General features: G+C 36.6%; 4 protein-coding genes across 5 annotated transcripts; 1 reads left to right on the top strand and 3 right to left on the bottom strand.

The window, feature by feature from the left end:
* The first annotated feature begins 137 nt into the window (after positions 1-137).
* APG2 (Sec-independent periplasmic protein translocase) lies at positions 138-2,897 on the top strand. The gene is made up of 4 exons (XM_023683690.2): positions 138-506; positions 992-1,278; positions 2,032-2,322; positions 2,493-2,897. Exons 1-4 carry the CDS (start codon positions 248-250, stop codon positions 2,700-2,702), a joined length of 1,047 nt encoding a protein of 348 aa, XP_023539458.2. The 5' UTR covers positions 138-247; the 3' UTR covers positions 2,703-2,897.
* Positions 2,898-2,916: 19 nt separating this feature from the next.
* Positions 2,917-5,121, bottom strand: LOC111800101 (uncharacterized). Its single transcript, XM_023683682.2, has 4 exons — positions 4,989-5,121; positions 4,819-4,912; positions 4,307-4,516; positions 2,917-3,695 (listed from the first exon to the last, which is right to left on the bottom strand). The coding sequence occupies exons 1-4, from the start codon at positions 5,061-5,063 to the stop codon at positions 2,974-2,976; spliced, it is 1,101 nt and encodes a 366-aa protein (XP_023539450.2). The 5' UTR covers positions 5,064-5,121; the 3' UTR covers positions 2,917-2,973.
* A 438-nt stretch (positions 5,122-5,559) lies between these two features.
* Positions 5,560-10,414, bottom strand: LOC111800094 (protein DETOXIFICATION 12). Of its 2 annotated transcripts, XR_015422347.1 has the most exons (9): positions 10,192-10,414; positions 9,865-10,103; positions 8,001-8,545; positions 7,827-7,913; positions 7,693-7,749; positions 7,358-7,596; positions 7,057-7,262; positions 6,658-6,806; positions 5,560-6,502 (listed from the first exon to the last, which is right to left on the bottom strand). XR_015422347.1 is itself a non-coding variant. In XM_023683675.2 (8 exons), exons 1-8 carry the CDS (start codon positions 10,265-10,267, stop codon positions 6,738-6,740), a joined length of 1,518 nt encoding a protein of 505 aa, XP_023539443.2. In that variant the 5' UTR covers positions 10,268-10,414; the 3' UTR covers positions 5,560-6,737. The 2 variants fall into 2 exon arrangements, 1 of the variants encoding a protein (XP_023539443.2); XM_023683675.2 differs by having other exon boundaries at positions 5,560-6,806.
* Positions 10,415-12,362: 1,948 nt separating this feature from the next.
* On the bottom strand, positions 12,363-14,919 carry LOC111800087 (protein DETOXIFICATION 12). The gene is made up of 7 exons (XM_023683672.2): positions 14,579-14,919; positions 13,812-14,356; positions 13,639-13,725; positions 13,488-13,544; positions 13,156-13,394; positions 12,860-13,065; positions 12,363-12,711 (listed from the first exon to the last, which is right to left on the bottom strand). Exons 1-7 carry the CDS (start codon positions 14,813-14,815, stop codon positions 12,640-12,642), a joined length of 1,443 nt encoding a protein of 480 aa, XP_023539440.2. The 5' UTR covers positions 14,816-14,919; the 3' UTR covers positions 12,363-12,639.
* Between the last annotated feature and the right edge of the window lie 972 nt (positions 14,920-15,891).

Genomic DNA, 15,891 nt, shown 5'->3' with positions numbered 1-15,891 from the left:
GGCCGGATAGAACTAATGGGCCTAAATTGAGAGCCGATTTTGAGCTGACAGCTTATTTTAGACTGGATACAAAGTTTTATGCTAAGTTACGCCTCTAGCCTTGGAAGCACGTAAGTACACCCCCAAAATATTATCATCCTCAAGTAAGGTCCAAAAATTGATGACTTAGATTTTTCGGAGGAGTTCTGATTTTTCGGCATAACGCTGAAAGCCCCCATCGATTTTGATTCAGAAAGCTACAGAAGATATGGGAAGCATTAGCGGTGCTCTGACATCGCATTTGCAGCTTAGTCACTGCCGTTTCTCTGCTAGAACCTCTCACTCTCAGCTTGCTTCAGCTCGAATTGGCCCAACGTCGAGAAGGTCGAAGTTGCGGTTCTCCAGTTTGCTCAGCCGTAGAAATTTCAACAGATTTGTGTGTTCTGCTGTCGATGACGACGTAAGAGAGAAGCAGATGACGGATTTGGGTGGTGGTAATCGTTCCACCGTAGTCGAGGATGTGCCAGGTACTAATATTACCAAAACCATGGTTGATATCAAGGTCTTTTCGCCTGAAAATCGTGCTTGGTTATAGTTTGCGATTCCGAACCATTTTGGAAGCTTTTTGTGACATGGTTAAACTGCTTATTTCTTTGGTTTTCCCTTATTAGCAATTGGATTATGTAGAGTTCGTCCTTAATTTTGTTTAGATTGTGCACGTGATAGGATTAATCCTAGAAATTACCTGTGTCTAATAGAGAAGCATGTCCTGGTTAGATATTTAGCTGAGCTTACGTGAGTCCAGGATTTGAAGGTAGAAGTTCATAAATGGATTTCTGTGAATCCTTTATCCAGGAGGGATAAAACTTATTGGGACTGTTCATGCTTTCAGATTTAAATGTTCATTGCACATATTTGTTCCTACCTATTGAATTATGTGGCTTCAGAAAGTTGATGCTATAATTGATATACAAGTTGCTAATACCCCATTTTTTCATGGAAAAATAAATAGATATCGCCGAAAGCTCAACAAATGGGGCTCCAGAAAAAAGTGATGTATATAACTTTCTGTATCCCAGTAAAGATCTACTTCCAGATGATAAAGAAATGAGCGTGTTTGATCATCTTGAAGAACTACGTCAGAGGATATTTGTATCAGTTTTGGCGGTGGGAGCTGCAATTCTTGGATGCTTTGCATTTTCGAAAGAACTCGTCTTAATTCTTGAAGCTCCAGTTAAGGAACAAGGTGTAAGGTTCCTGCAGCTTGGTCCTGGGGAGTTTTTCTTTACAACATTGAAGGTCAGAACTTTGAATGATGAAATATAATTGCATTATTAGTATTACCACTTTTAATTACTTGTGAGTTGTGAGCTTGGTTACCATCCATTTGGATAGCTATTGATACTAAAATGGCTCGTGATACAAAAAAAAATCTCTTTTTATCAACCACTATTAAATACAACAAGAATCTAATTAGATATTAAGAACATAGAAAAGTACACACACTGTATATCGTTATTTGAAATACTCAGCTTCTTAGTTATTTGATGATTGTGCACTGGGAAGCTTTCTGAATATGCGAACATAATGAAGCTATGGCGTTGCTTACCCTTTTTATTTGTTAGTATCTCGATGTTGAGATAAAACAGTTTCCTTACTGTATCTATCTTTTTGGTGTGTATTTATATTAAGAGTCTTGTGGAGGAGAATTTCACACGGATCTTACTTTAGAAGTGAAAAAGTGTTCCGCGAGGGGTCGGGTCGCGTCGTTGTCTCAAAATGGAAGTTTTTTTGCCTTTTTTAAGATAGCGCATGTTTCAATTGTAGTTCTTCGGTTGAGTTCGTTCTTTTATTCAAATGCAGCCCATTCCTGGTTAACTCTCTGCTTGGGATGAATGGGCTGGGTGCCCGTTCTTCATTCCCAATATTAAATATTGTTTCTGATTTGTGTTTAATTCCAAAATTCATTCTCCACTTCCCATATGCTGTTGTATATTAGCTCATGTTGTTGGTGGGGATCAATGACAATAAAATTCTCCTTGTGCGCTCCAGGTATCAGGATACTGTGGCCTTCTCCTTGGAAGTCCTGTCATCCTCTATGAGATTATTGCGTTTGTTCTTCCAGGATTGACAAGGGCAGAAAGACGGTTTCTCGGGCCTATCGTCCTAGGCTCTTCTGTGCTTTTTTATGCAGGAATTGCCTTCTCCTACATAGTTTTGACACCAGCAGCTCTAAATTTCTTTGTTAGTTATGCTGAAGGAGCTGTTGAATCCTTGTGGTCCATAGATCAATACTTCGAATTCGTTCTTGTGCTCATGTTCAGTACAGGCTTGTCTTTCCAGGTAAAGTTTTTTGCTTAGAAATGTTGTTCATACACTAGAATGCTGGTCACCAGCCAATCCCTAGAAATTCCGATTCTTTCTTTCTCCTTTAGGAACAATCGTAAACCATTCATGGTAATTTTGCCTATGGAGCTAGCTTTTTGACAGCGTTCATTTCATCTTGTTTGTAGGTTCCAGTAATACAGATTCTACTCGGACAACTTGGACTGGTCTCAGGAGACCAAATGTTATCGGTTTGGAGATACGTTGTTGTTGGTGCAGTGGTGGCAGCTGCTGTCCTCACACCATCAACAGACCCCCTAACTCAGGTGCTTCTAGCAGCTCCCCTGCTGGGTCTTTACTTGGGGGGTGCCTGGGTGGTCAAGCTCTCAGGGCGATAGATTCAACCCTGGTTTTTCAGCTCTGTGAGAATTCTGTACATTCATGGAATTCTATGGTGTAGTGTAATTGTAACACCAATTAAGAGAAGGGAATATACGTTCCACGAATCTTTCTAAACTACTCTGCTTGTCACTGTAAAAATAAGTAATTTTTTAGGTTATGAATTACACAATAATAGAAATCTGTTTCTTTCATGACAAGAACTAGACAGTATGGTAACAAAACTGGATCCGAGGCTGTAGATATATCAGATTAGATGAATAATCTTGTTTAGTCGTTTAACGTTACATTCTGCATTCTACTTTCTAGATCAGAATCTGCGAAGCCACCTAGTTCGATCTCGAGCTGCTTCAATGAATTTCGGAGATTGTTGCATGCCTGAAGAAAGCCTTCCGAATTACCATTAAGACTTCCCAACTCTGCCTGCATATTGTCAAGAAAGCTAGAAATTTTCTCAGAAGCTTCTTTAATGGCAGGGACCTCTTGTGGGGGGTAAAGACAAGCTCCAAGCTCGTCCACCTGCACTCCAATTCCTTGGCATAGCCTCAATAGATTCTCCAAGGTTGCTAACTTACTTTCGTTGGTTTCATTTTCCAGCTTAAGCAAACTAGTGATAGAGCGAATGAGTTCCTTAATAACTTGAAGTATTGAAGATATGATGCTAATAGCAGATTGAGCAACTCTCATCTCTTCGGCTGATAAATCGTCACCTATATCGGCATCATCGCTTGTATTACCCTCGTCCTGCGAGTGCAAACTGCTGTCAACTTTGTTAGATGATTCTTCGGGAGCGTCGTCCAAGTCGGAGGGACCTTGTTTAAGCTCCTTCATTTCTCGGAGGACGTCCTTCACTGATACACCAACCTGCATTAGTGCTCGGCCAATTGCAGTTACATTTGTGGAAGGAGCTTTCTTAAGAGCAGAGCAAGCTTCCCAAACTGCACCAACCAACTGCGGAACTACTTGGTTTTGATCCTTACTATCCCGAGGTCCTGAAAAGTTCATTCACCAAGGTTAACACTAGTTCTATCAAAAGAGTAGAACAAAATTGCAAACATGATTTCACAACAACGAATAAATGAATTTAACCCTATCATCAGTACTCCATGATACTGTAATAGATAGTCTAGTTTAACATGAACTCAAGGGTACTCCAAGTCTCCAACTGATATCATGGGAGTTCAAATAAACCATCATCTTCCATAATTCAGCGTCAGATTTCTTGAATCAATGCATTATAGTTGCAACATTATACAAAATATATGAGGTCAAAATTCTTGGTCACTACTTGTTCGGTTCAATCGAAACGACATCCAGAGCCGTTTGAACATAAAAAATGACACAAGTAGACACTAGAAAATGATGAATCAAACAAAAAAAATCAATGTACAACAAGATCTAGATCATATATCAAAGAGGTCCCGAAGCAGAAAAAGTAACAGCAAACAATAAACTTATTCTTCAAAACTTTCCCTGTGGGATAACCTAATATTAGTCCAAGCTACTCGGGTTTATGACTGTAGAGAATAGTTCTGAACGTATACATCATGAAGAAAAATTTGGCTGGAAATTAACGATAGAAAGAAGAGGAATATTCATTTACCATATAAAGAGATGGATTCCTTCCATAACTTAGAACTTGAATCAATTACTTGCTTCACAGATGCATGGATAACAGAAGATAAAGTAGGGCCAGCACCCACTTTACTCCCATGGGAAACCAGGAGGAAACCCTGCAGCATATTGAAGTAAGATGCCATGTTTTCCTCAATTTCTGTAACTTCTAGTCTTCCTCCAGTCCACACCATTCCAGCTACAGGGCAAACAAAATATACAACCAATCAAATTCGTGCCATTACTCATCAACTACGAGAAATCAAATTTTAGGGACATAAATGCAATCAACAAATATCTAATCGTTTGGGAGATTCTTAGAACTTAAAACGTAAAGCAGAATTTCAAATCAAAACATCAAAAACAGAGATGCCTGCAGAAACGCAATCACAATTTACAATTTACAAAACAATGCACACGTAAATTCGATCCTCCCACCCCAAAAGTTGAAGAAAAACCATAGAAACACTGAGAATAATGATAAACGAAGCGAAATCATACCGATAGTCGCCTGCTTGTAGACTTGGTCGCTCATTTTCAGAACATCCTCCCAGCTCAGCTTTTCAAGGGAAGACGATGGATTTTGATCCAACATCTACAAGTGAAAAGATGAAAAGTGAAATCATATCGGAAGGCTGAGTATCCATCGAAATGCAATTTTACAAACAAACCTGCAAAGTTTCATGGATGGTGTTCAGATGCGAGTTGAGAGTTCGAATGAGGCGCTCTTTATCCGGTTTCCCCATCACAGTCGGCGAGCGAATCCCTCTGAGAATGGGGTGCACTTGGTTGATTCTGAGTGACGGCAGTATTGAGAATCGTGTTCCGATGGCCTGAGCAAGCCGTAATTATTTGCTGGGGTTTACACTTTATAGAGAATAAAACGACGTCGCTCTTGCATCTCTTCAACCCATCCCAAATCCCACTCCTTTTTATTTTATTATTATTATTTATTATTTTATCTTTCTTTCCTTCCAAATTATAAAAAAATCATCGACTTTTGTTTTTTTCCTATTTCATGCCAAACTTACATAAAATAATTTAAAACAAAATTCAATTATAACAATATTAATAAAACTCACCTCAATTTGTTTTTTTTGTTTTTTTTGTTTTTTTTGTTTTTTTTTTTTTTTGCATTAATTTCATATTTACAAATTAAAATTCACATTTCAAGATGATTAAATGGAAAGTAGCTTAACGTATTATTAATAAACTCAAAATTGGTACTTACAAAAATAAATGTTAGTAAAATATTCATAGAATAGTATAAATTAATTTCTAAAACATTGTATTGTATTGTATTACACTATTATATACTTCAAAATTCTAGGTTAAACAAGATAACACGACATAAAAACTCGAGGCTTCAGAATTTCAGGTTAAACAAAACAGCACGACATAATAACTCGAGGCTTCAGAACTCCAGATTATACAAAACAACACGACATAATAACTCGAGGCTTCAGACCTCCAGGTTATACAAAACAACACGACATAATAACTCGAAACTTCAAAACTCCAGATTAAACAAAACAACATAATATAGTAACAGGCTTCAGAACTCCAAGTTAAACAAGACAACACGACAGAATAACCCGAGGCTTCAGAACTCCAAGTTAAACACGACAACACGACAGAATAACTCGAGGCTTCAGAACTCCAAGTTAAACAAGACAACACGACAGAATAACTCGAGGCTTCAGAACTCCAAGTTAAACAAAACAACATGACATAATAACTCGAGGCTTCAGAACTTCAGGTTAAGCAAAACAGCACAACATAAGAACTCGAGACTTCAGAACTTCAGGTAAACAGAACAGCACGACACAATAACTCAAGGCTTCAGAACTCCAGGTTAAACAGAACAGCACGACACAAATAACTCGAGGCTTCAGAACTCCAGGTTAAACAGAACAGCACGACACAATAACTCGAGGCTTCAGAACTCCAGGTTAAACAGAACAGCACGACTCAATGACTCGAGGCTTCAGAACTCCAGGTTAAACAAAACAACACGACATAATAACTCGAGGCTTCAGAACTTCAGGTTAAGCAAAACAGCACAACATAATAACTCGAGACTTCAGAACTCCAGGTTAAACAGAACAGCACGACACAATAACTCGAGGCTTCAGAACTCCAGGTTAAACAGAACAGCACGACTCAATGACTCGAGGCTTCAGAACTCCAGGTTAAACAAAACAACACGACACAATAATTTGAAGCTTTAGAACTCTAGGTTAGGTTAAACAAAACAGCACGAAACAATAATTTGAGGCTTCAAAACTCTAGGTTAAACAAAACAGCACGACATAATAACTCGAGGTAAAACAAAAGTACCCGAAGTGCAACAAGTTTCTCTTCCAATATCTCAACTTTAACTGCTGATCACAAGTTAGCTCAGAAGACAGAACCACCGATCAACCACCTTGCTCCTCATTATTCACTAACCCTTTTCCTTCAAAGATCCTTTCCCTAGCTTCATCTGCCTGTAACACGACAGGAACAGATTCCCAGCACATCAGCACAAAAGAATTTGCCATTATTTCACTGTTTTCCTGTCTTTTCATCAACATGGGAGTTTAAAACTTCATTTTTGTATTGGAGGTTGATACTATGTTCAAATAAGAAGACGTTTCTTAGAACTAAAACCACCAACAAATGTGTGTTTCTCAGCTTTTCATCAAACAAGAAAACCATGAAATGGGATATAATTCAAGAGAGGCTGAAGATTTGGACCTGTTTTTCCCAATTTACACGGCTCAGGACGATTGCGAGTAGAAGCATCTGCACGAAAGCCCCGCTTTGGATGCCAATCCACAGGCCCCTCCCTCTCAGATTTGCCAAGAAACCAAGAGCTAAAGCAGCTGGATTTCCACAGAGATAAAAAGCCCCTAAGTTTATATAAGCCCCAACACGCTGCCAACCACATCCTCTTATAATGCCTGTTTCAACAATAATAAAACAGATCAACTAGCCGTGCGAAGAAAGCCAAGGCTTATTGACATTAAACGCCGGAAGCTCTACAGAATTATTATACCAGAGAGGACCCCTTGAATGGCATCCAAAACAATTGATATACAAACTAGGGGAGCCATGACAGCAACATAATCCACAACTTCTTTTTCGTTGCTGAAAGCATAACCGAAAACATGACGAAGAGCAAACAGGACCACGCTCACTATGATGATTGCCACAACTGCAAGAAATATTGCAGCCCAGGCAGCTACACGAGCAGCTTGCGGCTTCCCAGCTCCTAGTTCATTTGAAACTCTGGTACTGCAGAACCAATTACAAGAACAAAAGCAATCCATTCAAAACGACTGATTTATTCATGACAACTAGAAAATTTGCAAAGGATGTCTTAATGCATACCTGCCTGCACTGCCAATTCCATATGGTACTGTAAATATTGTTGTCAATGTATTGAAGCTGTTCATACAAGTCATATTTCAATCATTTTCCATTTAATGACTCTTTTTTTTCAATTGGGGGTAATTGAAAATTACCAAACAGATAGAACTGAAGACTCTAGCTCTGGATTTGGCAGAATCCCAGACAACAAAATAATCAGCTCAAATGACCACCAACTAAGGCTGCAATCACCACCAATAAAATCAAACCAAAACCCCCCATATTGATTATTCGAGACGATGAACGCGAAGAAAGCGAAAGTAGATTACCAAGTCATGACTGCAGAAGGGATAGCAAAGTGAAGGAAGAGTCCAATTCCTTTGAACAGCTCCATAGAAATAACACCACGAGTTTTTTCACACTTGGGGGAAAATTTCATATATAAAGCAAGAAGAATCACATTCAACCAATATGAAATACTTATGGCTAAAGCTCCACCAAGGTTTTTGAGTCCAGTTTTAAACACCAAAACCCAACAGAGGGGTATGTGCAAACAAAAGGTGATCCAACTAAACATGAGCATGGGAAGCACAAAAACTTGCATCTGATAATATCTCATAAGTGGGTGCAGAAATGCAAAAGCAATGAGCCCAGGAATAAGCCAAATCATGAACTTCCCAACTTCACGTGATATCAAAGGATCCTGCCCAACCAAAACAAGTAGCTTCCCAATGTTGATCCATAACAGAGTTATAGGGAGGCAAACAAATAGCAGACACAATATAGCAGTGTAAACATGATTTCCAAATTTTTGATATTGTCCTGCCCCATAAGCTTGCCCACATAGAGTTTCAAGAGCACTAGCCATGCCTATCTGCAAGTTTAGTTTAAAGAACATCCCAGTCAGGCTTCTAAGAACGAATTCAGATGATAACTTAGAAAACCAAATAGACTACAGATTCATCGTTTCTCATGAAAGGCAAACCAATTGCTTGCATAAAATAGAGGAATCATGGAAGTAATCTTAATCACGGAAATGCAATATATAATAATGTGAATATTACAGATCAACAGGGAAGTATTCTGAAAATTGGGACTTATTAGATTCCTTTATCAAGTGTAATTTACATCATTTTGGCATTAACTGGTAAGCAACACCAAACTGTACAAAAAATTGGTATGTGAACAACGATTTTAAGAAAATGAGTATATATCAATTATCGCTCCGCTATGGTGAGTAGTATGTTAGGAATCACGACTCTCCATAATAGTATACTATTGTCCACTTTGAGCATAAGCTCTCATGATTTTGCTTTTGGTTTTCCCAAAAGGTCGCATACCAACGGCAATAGTGTTCCTTGCTTATAAACCCATGATCATCCCCTTAATTCACCAATGTAGAGCTCCCTCTCAACAATCCTCAACAATCCTCTCCTCGAACAAAGTACACCATAGAGCCTCCCTGAGGCCTAGCCTCCCCTTAATTGAGGCTCAACTCCTTTCTCTAGATCCCTCGAACAAAATACACCTTTTGTTCGACACTTGAGTCACTTTTGACTATACCTTCGAGGCTCACAACTTCTTTGTTCGACACTTGATGATTATATTGACATGGCTAAGTTAAGGGCATGTTAGGAATCACGACTCTCCACACTAGTATAATATTGTCCACTTTGAGCATAAGCTCTCATGGCTTTGCTTTTGGTTGCCCCAAAAGGCCTTATACCAATGGAGATAGTGTTACTTGCTTATAAACCCATGATCATCCCTTAATTCGCCAACGTGGGGCTCCCTCCCAACAATCTTCAACATACCATATGGTTAGTAGCATGCTCCCTCAACTTTCAAAGTATTACCATAAAAAAATGACCTCAGCGGTCTTTTGCATTCCCTAGTGGCGCCAGAAGAAATGTATAAAACTCTAGTATTCCCTAGTGGGGAACTCCATTCTTGACTTCATAATACTAATTTCATAACCTAAGACGTTTAACCCACTTCCATTGGACACAGACCCAGATCAAACTCTCTATCATCAAAGGAAGAACTCAAGAAATTTTCTCAAACGCTAGTGAATATATAAGGAATCCATTTGCCTGCCATTAATGATACTATAAACAAATCAAACCCACATCCTACATATAAACTTCCAAACGTATCCAATACATACATTGATGAGAAAGGGGAGGAACTTACAAGCACACTGAACCCTGAAACAGCAGCTAAAGAAACGGCTATGGCAGTGCTGGAGAGAGCGAGTTGATCGAGATGACCCACAACCATCAAAGAACCAGTCTGTATCAAGAACTGAGAAAGATTAATGGCAACCAATGGAACCGCTAAGAACCCAACAGTCTTCGCCTCCGCAAAGCAAGCAGCCCATGTTGTCTCCCGGCGATTCTCGACCCATTCAAGCAATGGGAAATCGGCCATGGCTGAAGTTAGAAACAAAAACAAATGGAACACTTACGAAGAAAATTACAGAAATCAATGTAGTTTTAAAGGTGAGAAAGAGTAAAATACAGGTGTATACAAAACGTAACACAATCAGGACACGTTTAGGGTGCCATTCAAGAATGACATCTTGCTCCTGATTCATCCTCTCTCCCTTTAAAATATGATTAAAAGTGAAAACTATTCCACTTTTTCTTCTTCGCCATATACGGAGGAATGAGAGAGCATTATAAGCACACAGAAACCGACTCCATGCGCATTGGTCAGAGCAATTTACAGTGAAAAATGAAAAAAAAAAAAAAAAAAAAAAAAAAAAAAAATAGAAGAAGAAGCCTTTCTCAGCGCCAAAGTCTGGAATCACGAGAAAATAGAAACTATTGGATTTTTTAAAAAAATATACAAATAAAAAGTTGAAATTTAAAATGGAGAAATAGATATTCAAATATTAAATAAACTTCAAAATAATACGAAAAATAGATAACTTAACATATTTTTAACTTTTAAATTTTTTTTTTAATAATATCTATGACTTTTATAAAATCTAAAAAAACATACTCTTATTATTAATATTTTATAAAAATATTTAGTAGTTTACTTTTAAATTATTTTTGGAATTTTTTAATATTATTTTTTAAAATTATAAATATTTTTTAAATGAGTTCCGTACCATATTTTTAAATTTTTTTATAAAAATTTTAAAATGATTTTTTAAGTATAAGAATATTAACGAAAACTTTTGAAATTTTAAAAGATATTTTAAAAATAAAAAACTAATAGATAATAGTATTTTTAAAATTTTTTAAAATAAAAAATAAAGTTGAAGAATATTTTTATTAATTTAACTGGGATGAGTTGTGGTATCCAGACCCATAGTTTCTATTTGAAACTTTGGGCAAACCATTTTTCCTTAAAAAAATGTTGAATTATTACATTGTCATTATCTATTTCATTTGTCTATATCTAAATTTAATCAATAATATAGTTGTCTAACTTGCTTACATTTGTTAATATTTTAAAATATATTTTTATTTTCAAATTATTAAGAATAAGAACTAATCAAAATCCATTAAATCCAAAAAATTCAACCAACCCAACTCGTATCACAAACACACAAAGTTCATGATTCCCGTCCATCTTTCAAAACTCAGTTATTTATTTATTTTTCTAAACCAACACTCGAAACAGCTCTTCAAGTAAGCAACAATATTAACTGGGTCGTACAAATAGAACAACATTTAGTAGATAATTAAAACGTTAAAACATGCTTAGATGGAATAAAAATATTAAATGAAGTGACACCAATCTGGAGAAGTATTACATAATTTTTAAATTAAAAATTATGGTGTTATTTTATTAAACTCTAGACATTAATTTTAATTAATTTTAAAATTTGATGAAAGAATAAAATCTAAATTTAAAGATCCGAAGTTGTAAATATAAAAATTAAAATAATAGTGTTTGACTTTAGAGCATATCCAATTAATAGGAATCGGCGGATCTCAGTTAAAGTCAGGCGGATGCATTTTGCTCACTGTTGTATATGATTTGATGGGGCAATGTCAGGCCAGTTGTCTCTTTGGTGTCCCCTTGCGTTCAACATGGACCAATCATTGGAAACCCCATAAAATACAATTTGCCAACCTCTACGGAATCAAAATTAGCTATTCACTATCTATTTTTATTATATTTTTATTCTTATTCCATTCAAATATATAAATTATAAATCTAAATTTAACATCAATATTCACCTAATTTAACTCACAATTTGAATAAATTTTATTTCTATTTTTTTAATTTGACTACCAATTCCAAAATTTTATTAAAAATGATGATATAGAGAATCCATTAAGAATCTCATCCTACACTAGACAAAAATTCTATCAGTATTGATCAAATCGCTGCCGATCCAATTCATTGGCGAATGCAAAATCTATTGTTTTAACTCGGAAGAAACCTAAAAAAGTGGAAGAGTAGCTGAGGCAAGAACGAAGTAAGCAAGCAAGAATGATAAATAGCCTAGAAAAGGAGAGTCAAAATGTCTCTAGAGAGCAATTGTGTCCAAAAAAAATAAATAAAATATTTTATTAATAAAAAACAAATAATTATCACACAAGTCATATTTTTCAACATAGTAGTTGCCTTATTTTGACTTTTATTAAAGTAAAGATATAATTATCATAATTATGAACAGTAAATAGTAAAGTAAATTAAACATATTAACAATTAAGGAGTAAGTAGAATTTTTGAGGTGATAATTACTTTGTATTTATTCACGTTTTTACCCAAATTGACAAATCGATACATAGTTAGGTAAACTTTAAAAGCATCAAAATTGAGCGAGACCACTTGGACACGTTTATAAGACCACTCCCAAACATGCACACAACAATTAAGAGCTGGATCAAAGCAGTGCTGGCTCCAATGGCTTCAAATCAAAGTTAAGTACCCAACGGGTGTGGGTCTTTGCATCAAATATTCTTCTAATATCTCATGTAGCACAGAACACAGAATCAGCATTCAAGCACTTGGCGCCTCATATTTATTTACAAGCCCTTTGTCTTCATACATCCTCTCCCTTGCTTCATCCGCCTGTAACATCACAGCACAAAACAATGTTCATTTGGTTCATACTATGTTCGAACTAAAAACCATCAACAAATGTATGTTTATCAGCTTTTCATCAAACAAGAAAACACATGAAATGGAATAAGATTCAAGAGAGGCTGAAGATTTGGACCTGTTTTTCCCAATTTACACGGCTCATGACGATCGATAGTAGAAGCATCTGCACGAAAGCGCCGCTTTGGATGCCGATCCACAGGCCCCTCCCTTTCAGATTTGCCAAGAAACCAAGAGCTAAAGCAGCTGGATTTCCACAGAGATAATAAGCCCCTAAGTTTATATAAGCCCCAATACGCTGCCAACCACATCCTCTTATAATGCCTGTTTCAACAATAATAAAACAGATAAACTAGCCGTGAGAAGAAAGTCGAGGCTTATTGACATTAAACACACAAGTTTTGTTTTAACTACCAGAAACGACCCCTTGAATGGCATCAAAAATGATTGATAGACAAACTAAGGGAGCCATGACAGCAACATAATCCACAACTTCTCTATCGCTGCTGAAGGCATAACCAAAAACATGACGAAGAGCGAACAGAACCATGCTCACTATGATGATCGACACAACTGCAAGAAATATCGATGCTCCAGCAGCTACACGAGCAGCTTGCGGCTTCCCAGCTCCTAATTCATTTGAAACTCTAGTACTGCAGCACCAAGAACAAAAGCAATCCTTTCAAAATGACTGATTCATTCATGAACAAGAAAATTTGCAAAGGTATGTATGTCTTGATGCATACCTGCCAGAACTGCCGATTCCATATGCTATTGTAAATATTGTTGTCATGGTATTGAAGCTGTTCATAAATGTCATATTTCAATCATTTTCCATTTGATTCAAAAGAAACTCGTTTTTTTTTTTTTCGATTGAGGGAGGATTTTGAAGATTACCAAACAGATAGAACTGAAGACTCCAGCTCTGGATTAGGCAGAAACCCAGCCAATAAGATAATCAGCTCAAATGACCACCAACTAAGGCTGCAATCACCACCATTAAACTCAAATCAAAAACCCCATATCGATTATTCAAGATCAAGAACACAAAGAAAGTGAAAGTAGATTACCAAGTCATGACAGCAGAAGGGATAGCGAAGTGAAGGAAGACACCAATTCCTTTAAACAGCTCCATAGAAACAACACCGCGAGTTTTTTCACACTTGGGGGAAAATTTCATATATAAAGCAAGAAGAATCACATTGAACCAATATGAAATATTCATGGCCAAGGCTCCACCAAGGTTCTTGAGTCCAGTTTTATACACCAAAACCCAACAGAGAGGTATGTGCAAACAAAAGGTAATCCAACTAAATATGAGCATGGGAAGAACAAAAACTTGCATCTGATAATATCTCATAAGTGGATGTAGAAATGCGTAAGCGAAGAGCGCAGGAATAAGCCAAATCATGAACTTCCCAACTTCACGTGATATCAAAGGATCCTGCCCAATCAACACAAGTAGCTTCCCAATGTTGATCCATAACAGAGTTATAGGGAGGCAAACAAACAGCAGACACAATATAGCAGTGTAAACATGATTCCCAAATTTATGATACTGTCCTGCCCCATAAGCTTGCCCACATAGTGTTTCAAGTGCACTAGCCATGCCTATCTGCAAGTTTAGTTTAAAGAACATCACAATCAGGCTTCTAAGAACGAATTCAGAGGATAACTTAGCAAACCAATTGATTTCAGAGGATTCACGGAAGTAATCTTAATGATTGAAATGGAGTAAGCAATAATTTGAAGATTACAGATCTACAGGAAAGTATTTCAGAACATTGAACCCTAGAATACATATGAACTACATTGATGAGAAAGGAGAGGAACTTACAAGCACACTGAATCCTGTAACAGCAGCTAAAGAGACGGCTATGGCGGTGCTTGAGAGAGCGAGTTCATCGATATGACCTACAATCATCAAAGAACCAGTCTGTATCAAGAACTGAGACAGATTGATAGCAGCCAATGGGGCCGCTAAGAGCCCAACAGTCTTCGCCTCCGTAAAGAAAGCATCCCATGTCGTCTCCCTGCGATTCTCGACCCATTCCAGCAATGGAGAATCGGCCATGGCTATGACTAGAAACAAAAAAAAAATAAAATAATAATAATAATATTAACAAAAAAAATGAACACGAAGAAGATGTATGCAGCAAATCAATGCAGTGGTAACGTTCTTATAAAGGCAGTATGAACTAAACAATAAAATACAGCTGTGTGCGTAAAGCGTGACCCAGATCTGTACACGTTTTTGCCGCTATCCAAATCTTGACTTTCTTATTCAACAATGGCTACTTCTTCCTTACTCCTACGACCCCACTACAATACACACTTTCATCCATAAACACATATCACCATCAACTTCACGATTTAAAAGAACGTCTCACGCGTTAATAAAAAATGTTTTGTTTCTCTCTCCAATCGATGTGAGACTTCACAATCCATCTCTTGGGAGGCCAGAGTCTTTGCTAGACTCAGGATTTTAAAAGGCATCAATAGTTTTCCACACCTTTATAAGAAATGTTTCCTTCCCATCTCCAACTAATGTGGGACCCTACAATAAAACATTCCTGTTAACACGCTCCATCTAAAAGTTTAGAAAATGCAAGCAGTAATTTTGATTAAAGATTTAGAATAAGAAACCTCATAAAGGTGGCCAAGATGGCCATGTGCATTCTAAGCTTAGCTACTTATTAGAAAGACCTCTGAATTCAAGGTACCTAGATTTAGAGATTTTTTTTTATTTTTTTATTTTTTTATTTTTTTTTTATTAGTATTAAAACATTTAAAATATTAAGCATGGAGGAGCATGGGAGTAAAATAAACCCATTTGAATTTTAAAACAAAAAAATTATATATAACAGACGATTTTTAGAACAATTGTTATAAAATAAAACTGAGTGTTTGCCATTGTTTTAAAATACTCTCTAATAGATTTGCTCCGATAATATATTTTCATTTAGTCTGCATATTGGAAGATATTTTCGATACTACTGTGTATAATTGTGTATAATTAATTATAGCTCTAAATTTTAAATATTTTCATTTTAGGGATATTATGGTGGCACCCAAATAAGAACATGGAGTGGATTGGCTAATCTCACGTAACATGACACTTTTAGAAGGTGCATGACACTTTTAGAAGGT

This window comes from Cucurbita pepo, chromosome 1, assembly GCF_057944985.1.
Source record: "Cucurbita pepo subsp. pepo isolate OVF chromosome 1, ASM5794498v1, whole genome shotgun sequence".
In the NCBI taxonomy this organism is placed as follows: Eukaryota; Viridiplantae; Streptophyta; class Magnoliopsida; order Cucurbitales; family Cucurbitaceae; genus Cucurbita; species Cucurbita pepo.
The sequence above is the reverse complement of the archived record's forward strand: the minus strand, read 5'-3'. Positions and strand labels throughout refer to the sequence as shown.

What these genes read in the sequence shown, in the direction of transcription:
- LOC111800087 (XM_023683672.2), bottom strand. Translation starts at nt 14,815, where the DNA reads ATGGCCGATTCTCCATTGCTGGAATGGGTCGAGAATCGCAGGGAGACG. An exon ending in TCTTCAGTTCTATCTGTTTG is followed by an intron (nt 13,545 to 13,638) that starts GTAATCTTCAAA and finishes ATTTATGAACAG; the next exon opens with CTTCAATACCATGACAACAA. An exon ending in CATTCAAGGGGTCGTTTCTG is followed by an intron (nt 13,066 to 13,155) that starts GTAGTTAAAACA and finishes TTGTTGAAACAG; the next exon opens with GCATTATAAGAGGATGTGGT.
- LOC111800094 (XM_023683675.2), bottom strand. Translation starts at nt 10,267, where the DNA reads ATGAATCAGGAGCAAGATGTCATTCTTGAATGGCACCCTAAACGTGTC. An exon ending in TCTTCAGTTCTATCTGTTTG is followed by an intron (nt 7,750 to 7,826) that starts GTAATTTTCAAT and finishes TTGTATGAACAG; the next exon opens with CTTCAATACATTGACAACAA. An exon ending in GGAATTGGCAGTGCAGGCAG is followed by an intron (nt 7,597 to 7,692) that starts GTATGCATTAAG and finishes TTGGTTCTGCAG; the next exon opens with TACCAGAGTTTCAAATGAAC.
- APG2 (XM_023683690.2), top strand. Translation starts at nt 248, where the DNA reads ATGGGAAGCATTAGCGGTGCTCTGACATCGCATTTGCAGCTTAGTCAC. An exon ending in TTTTCTTTACAACATTGAAG is followed by an intron (nt 1,279 to 2,031) that starts GTCAGAACTTTG and finishes TGTGCGCTCCAG; the next exon opens with GTATCAGGATACTGTGGCCT. An exon ending in GTACAGGCTTGTCTTTCCAG is followed by an intron (nt 2,323 to 2,492) that starts GTAAAGTTTTTT and finishes TCTTGTTTGTAG; the next exon opens with GTTCCAGTAATACAGATTCT.
- LOC111800101 (XM_023683682.2), bottom strand. Translation starts at nt 5,063, where the DNA reads ATGGGGAAACCGGATAAAGAGCGCCTCATTCGAACTCTCAACTCGCAT. An exon ending in CTACAAGCAGGCGACTATCG is followed by an intron (nt 4,517 to 4,818) that starts GTATGATTTCGC and finishes TTTGCCCTGTAG; the next exon opens with CTGGAATGGTGTGGACTGGA. An exon ending in GGAATCCATCTCTTTATATG is followed by an intron (nt 3,696 to 4,306) that starts GTAAATGAATAT and finishes TGAACTTTTCAG; the next exon opens with GACCTCGGGATAGTAAGGAT.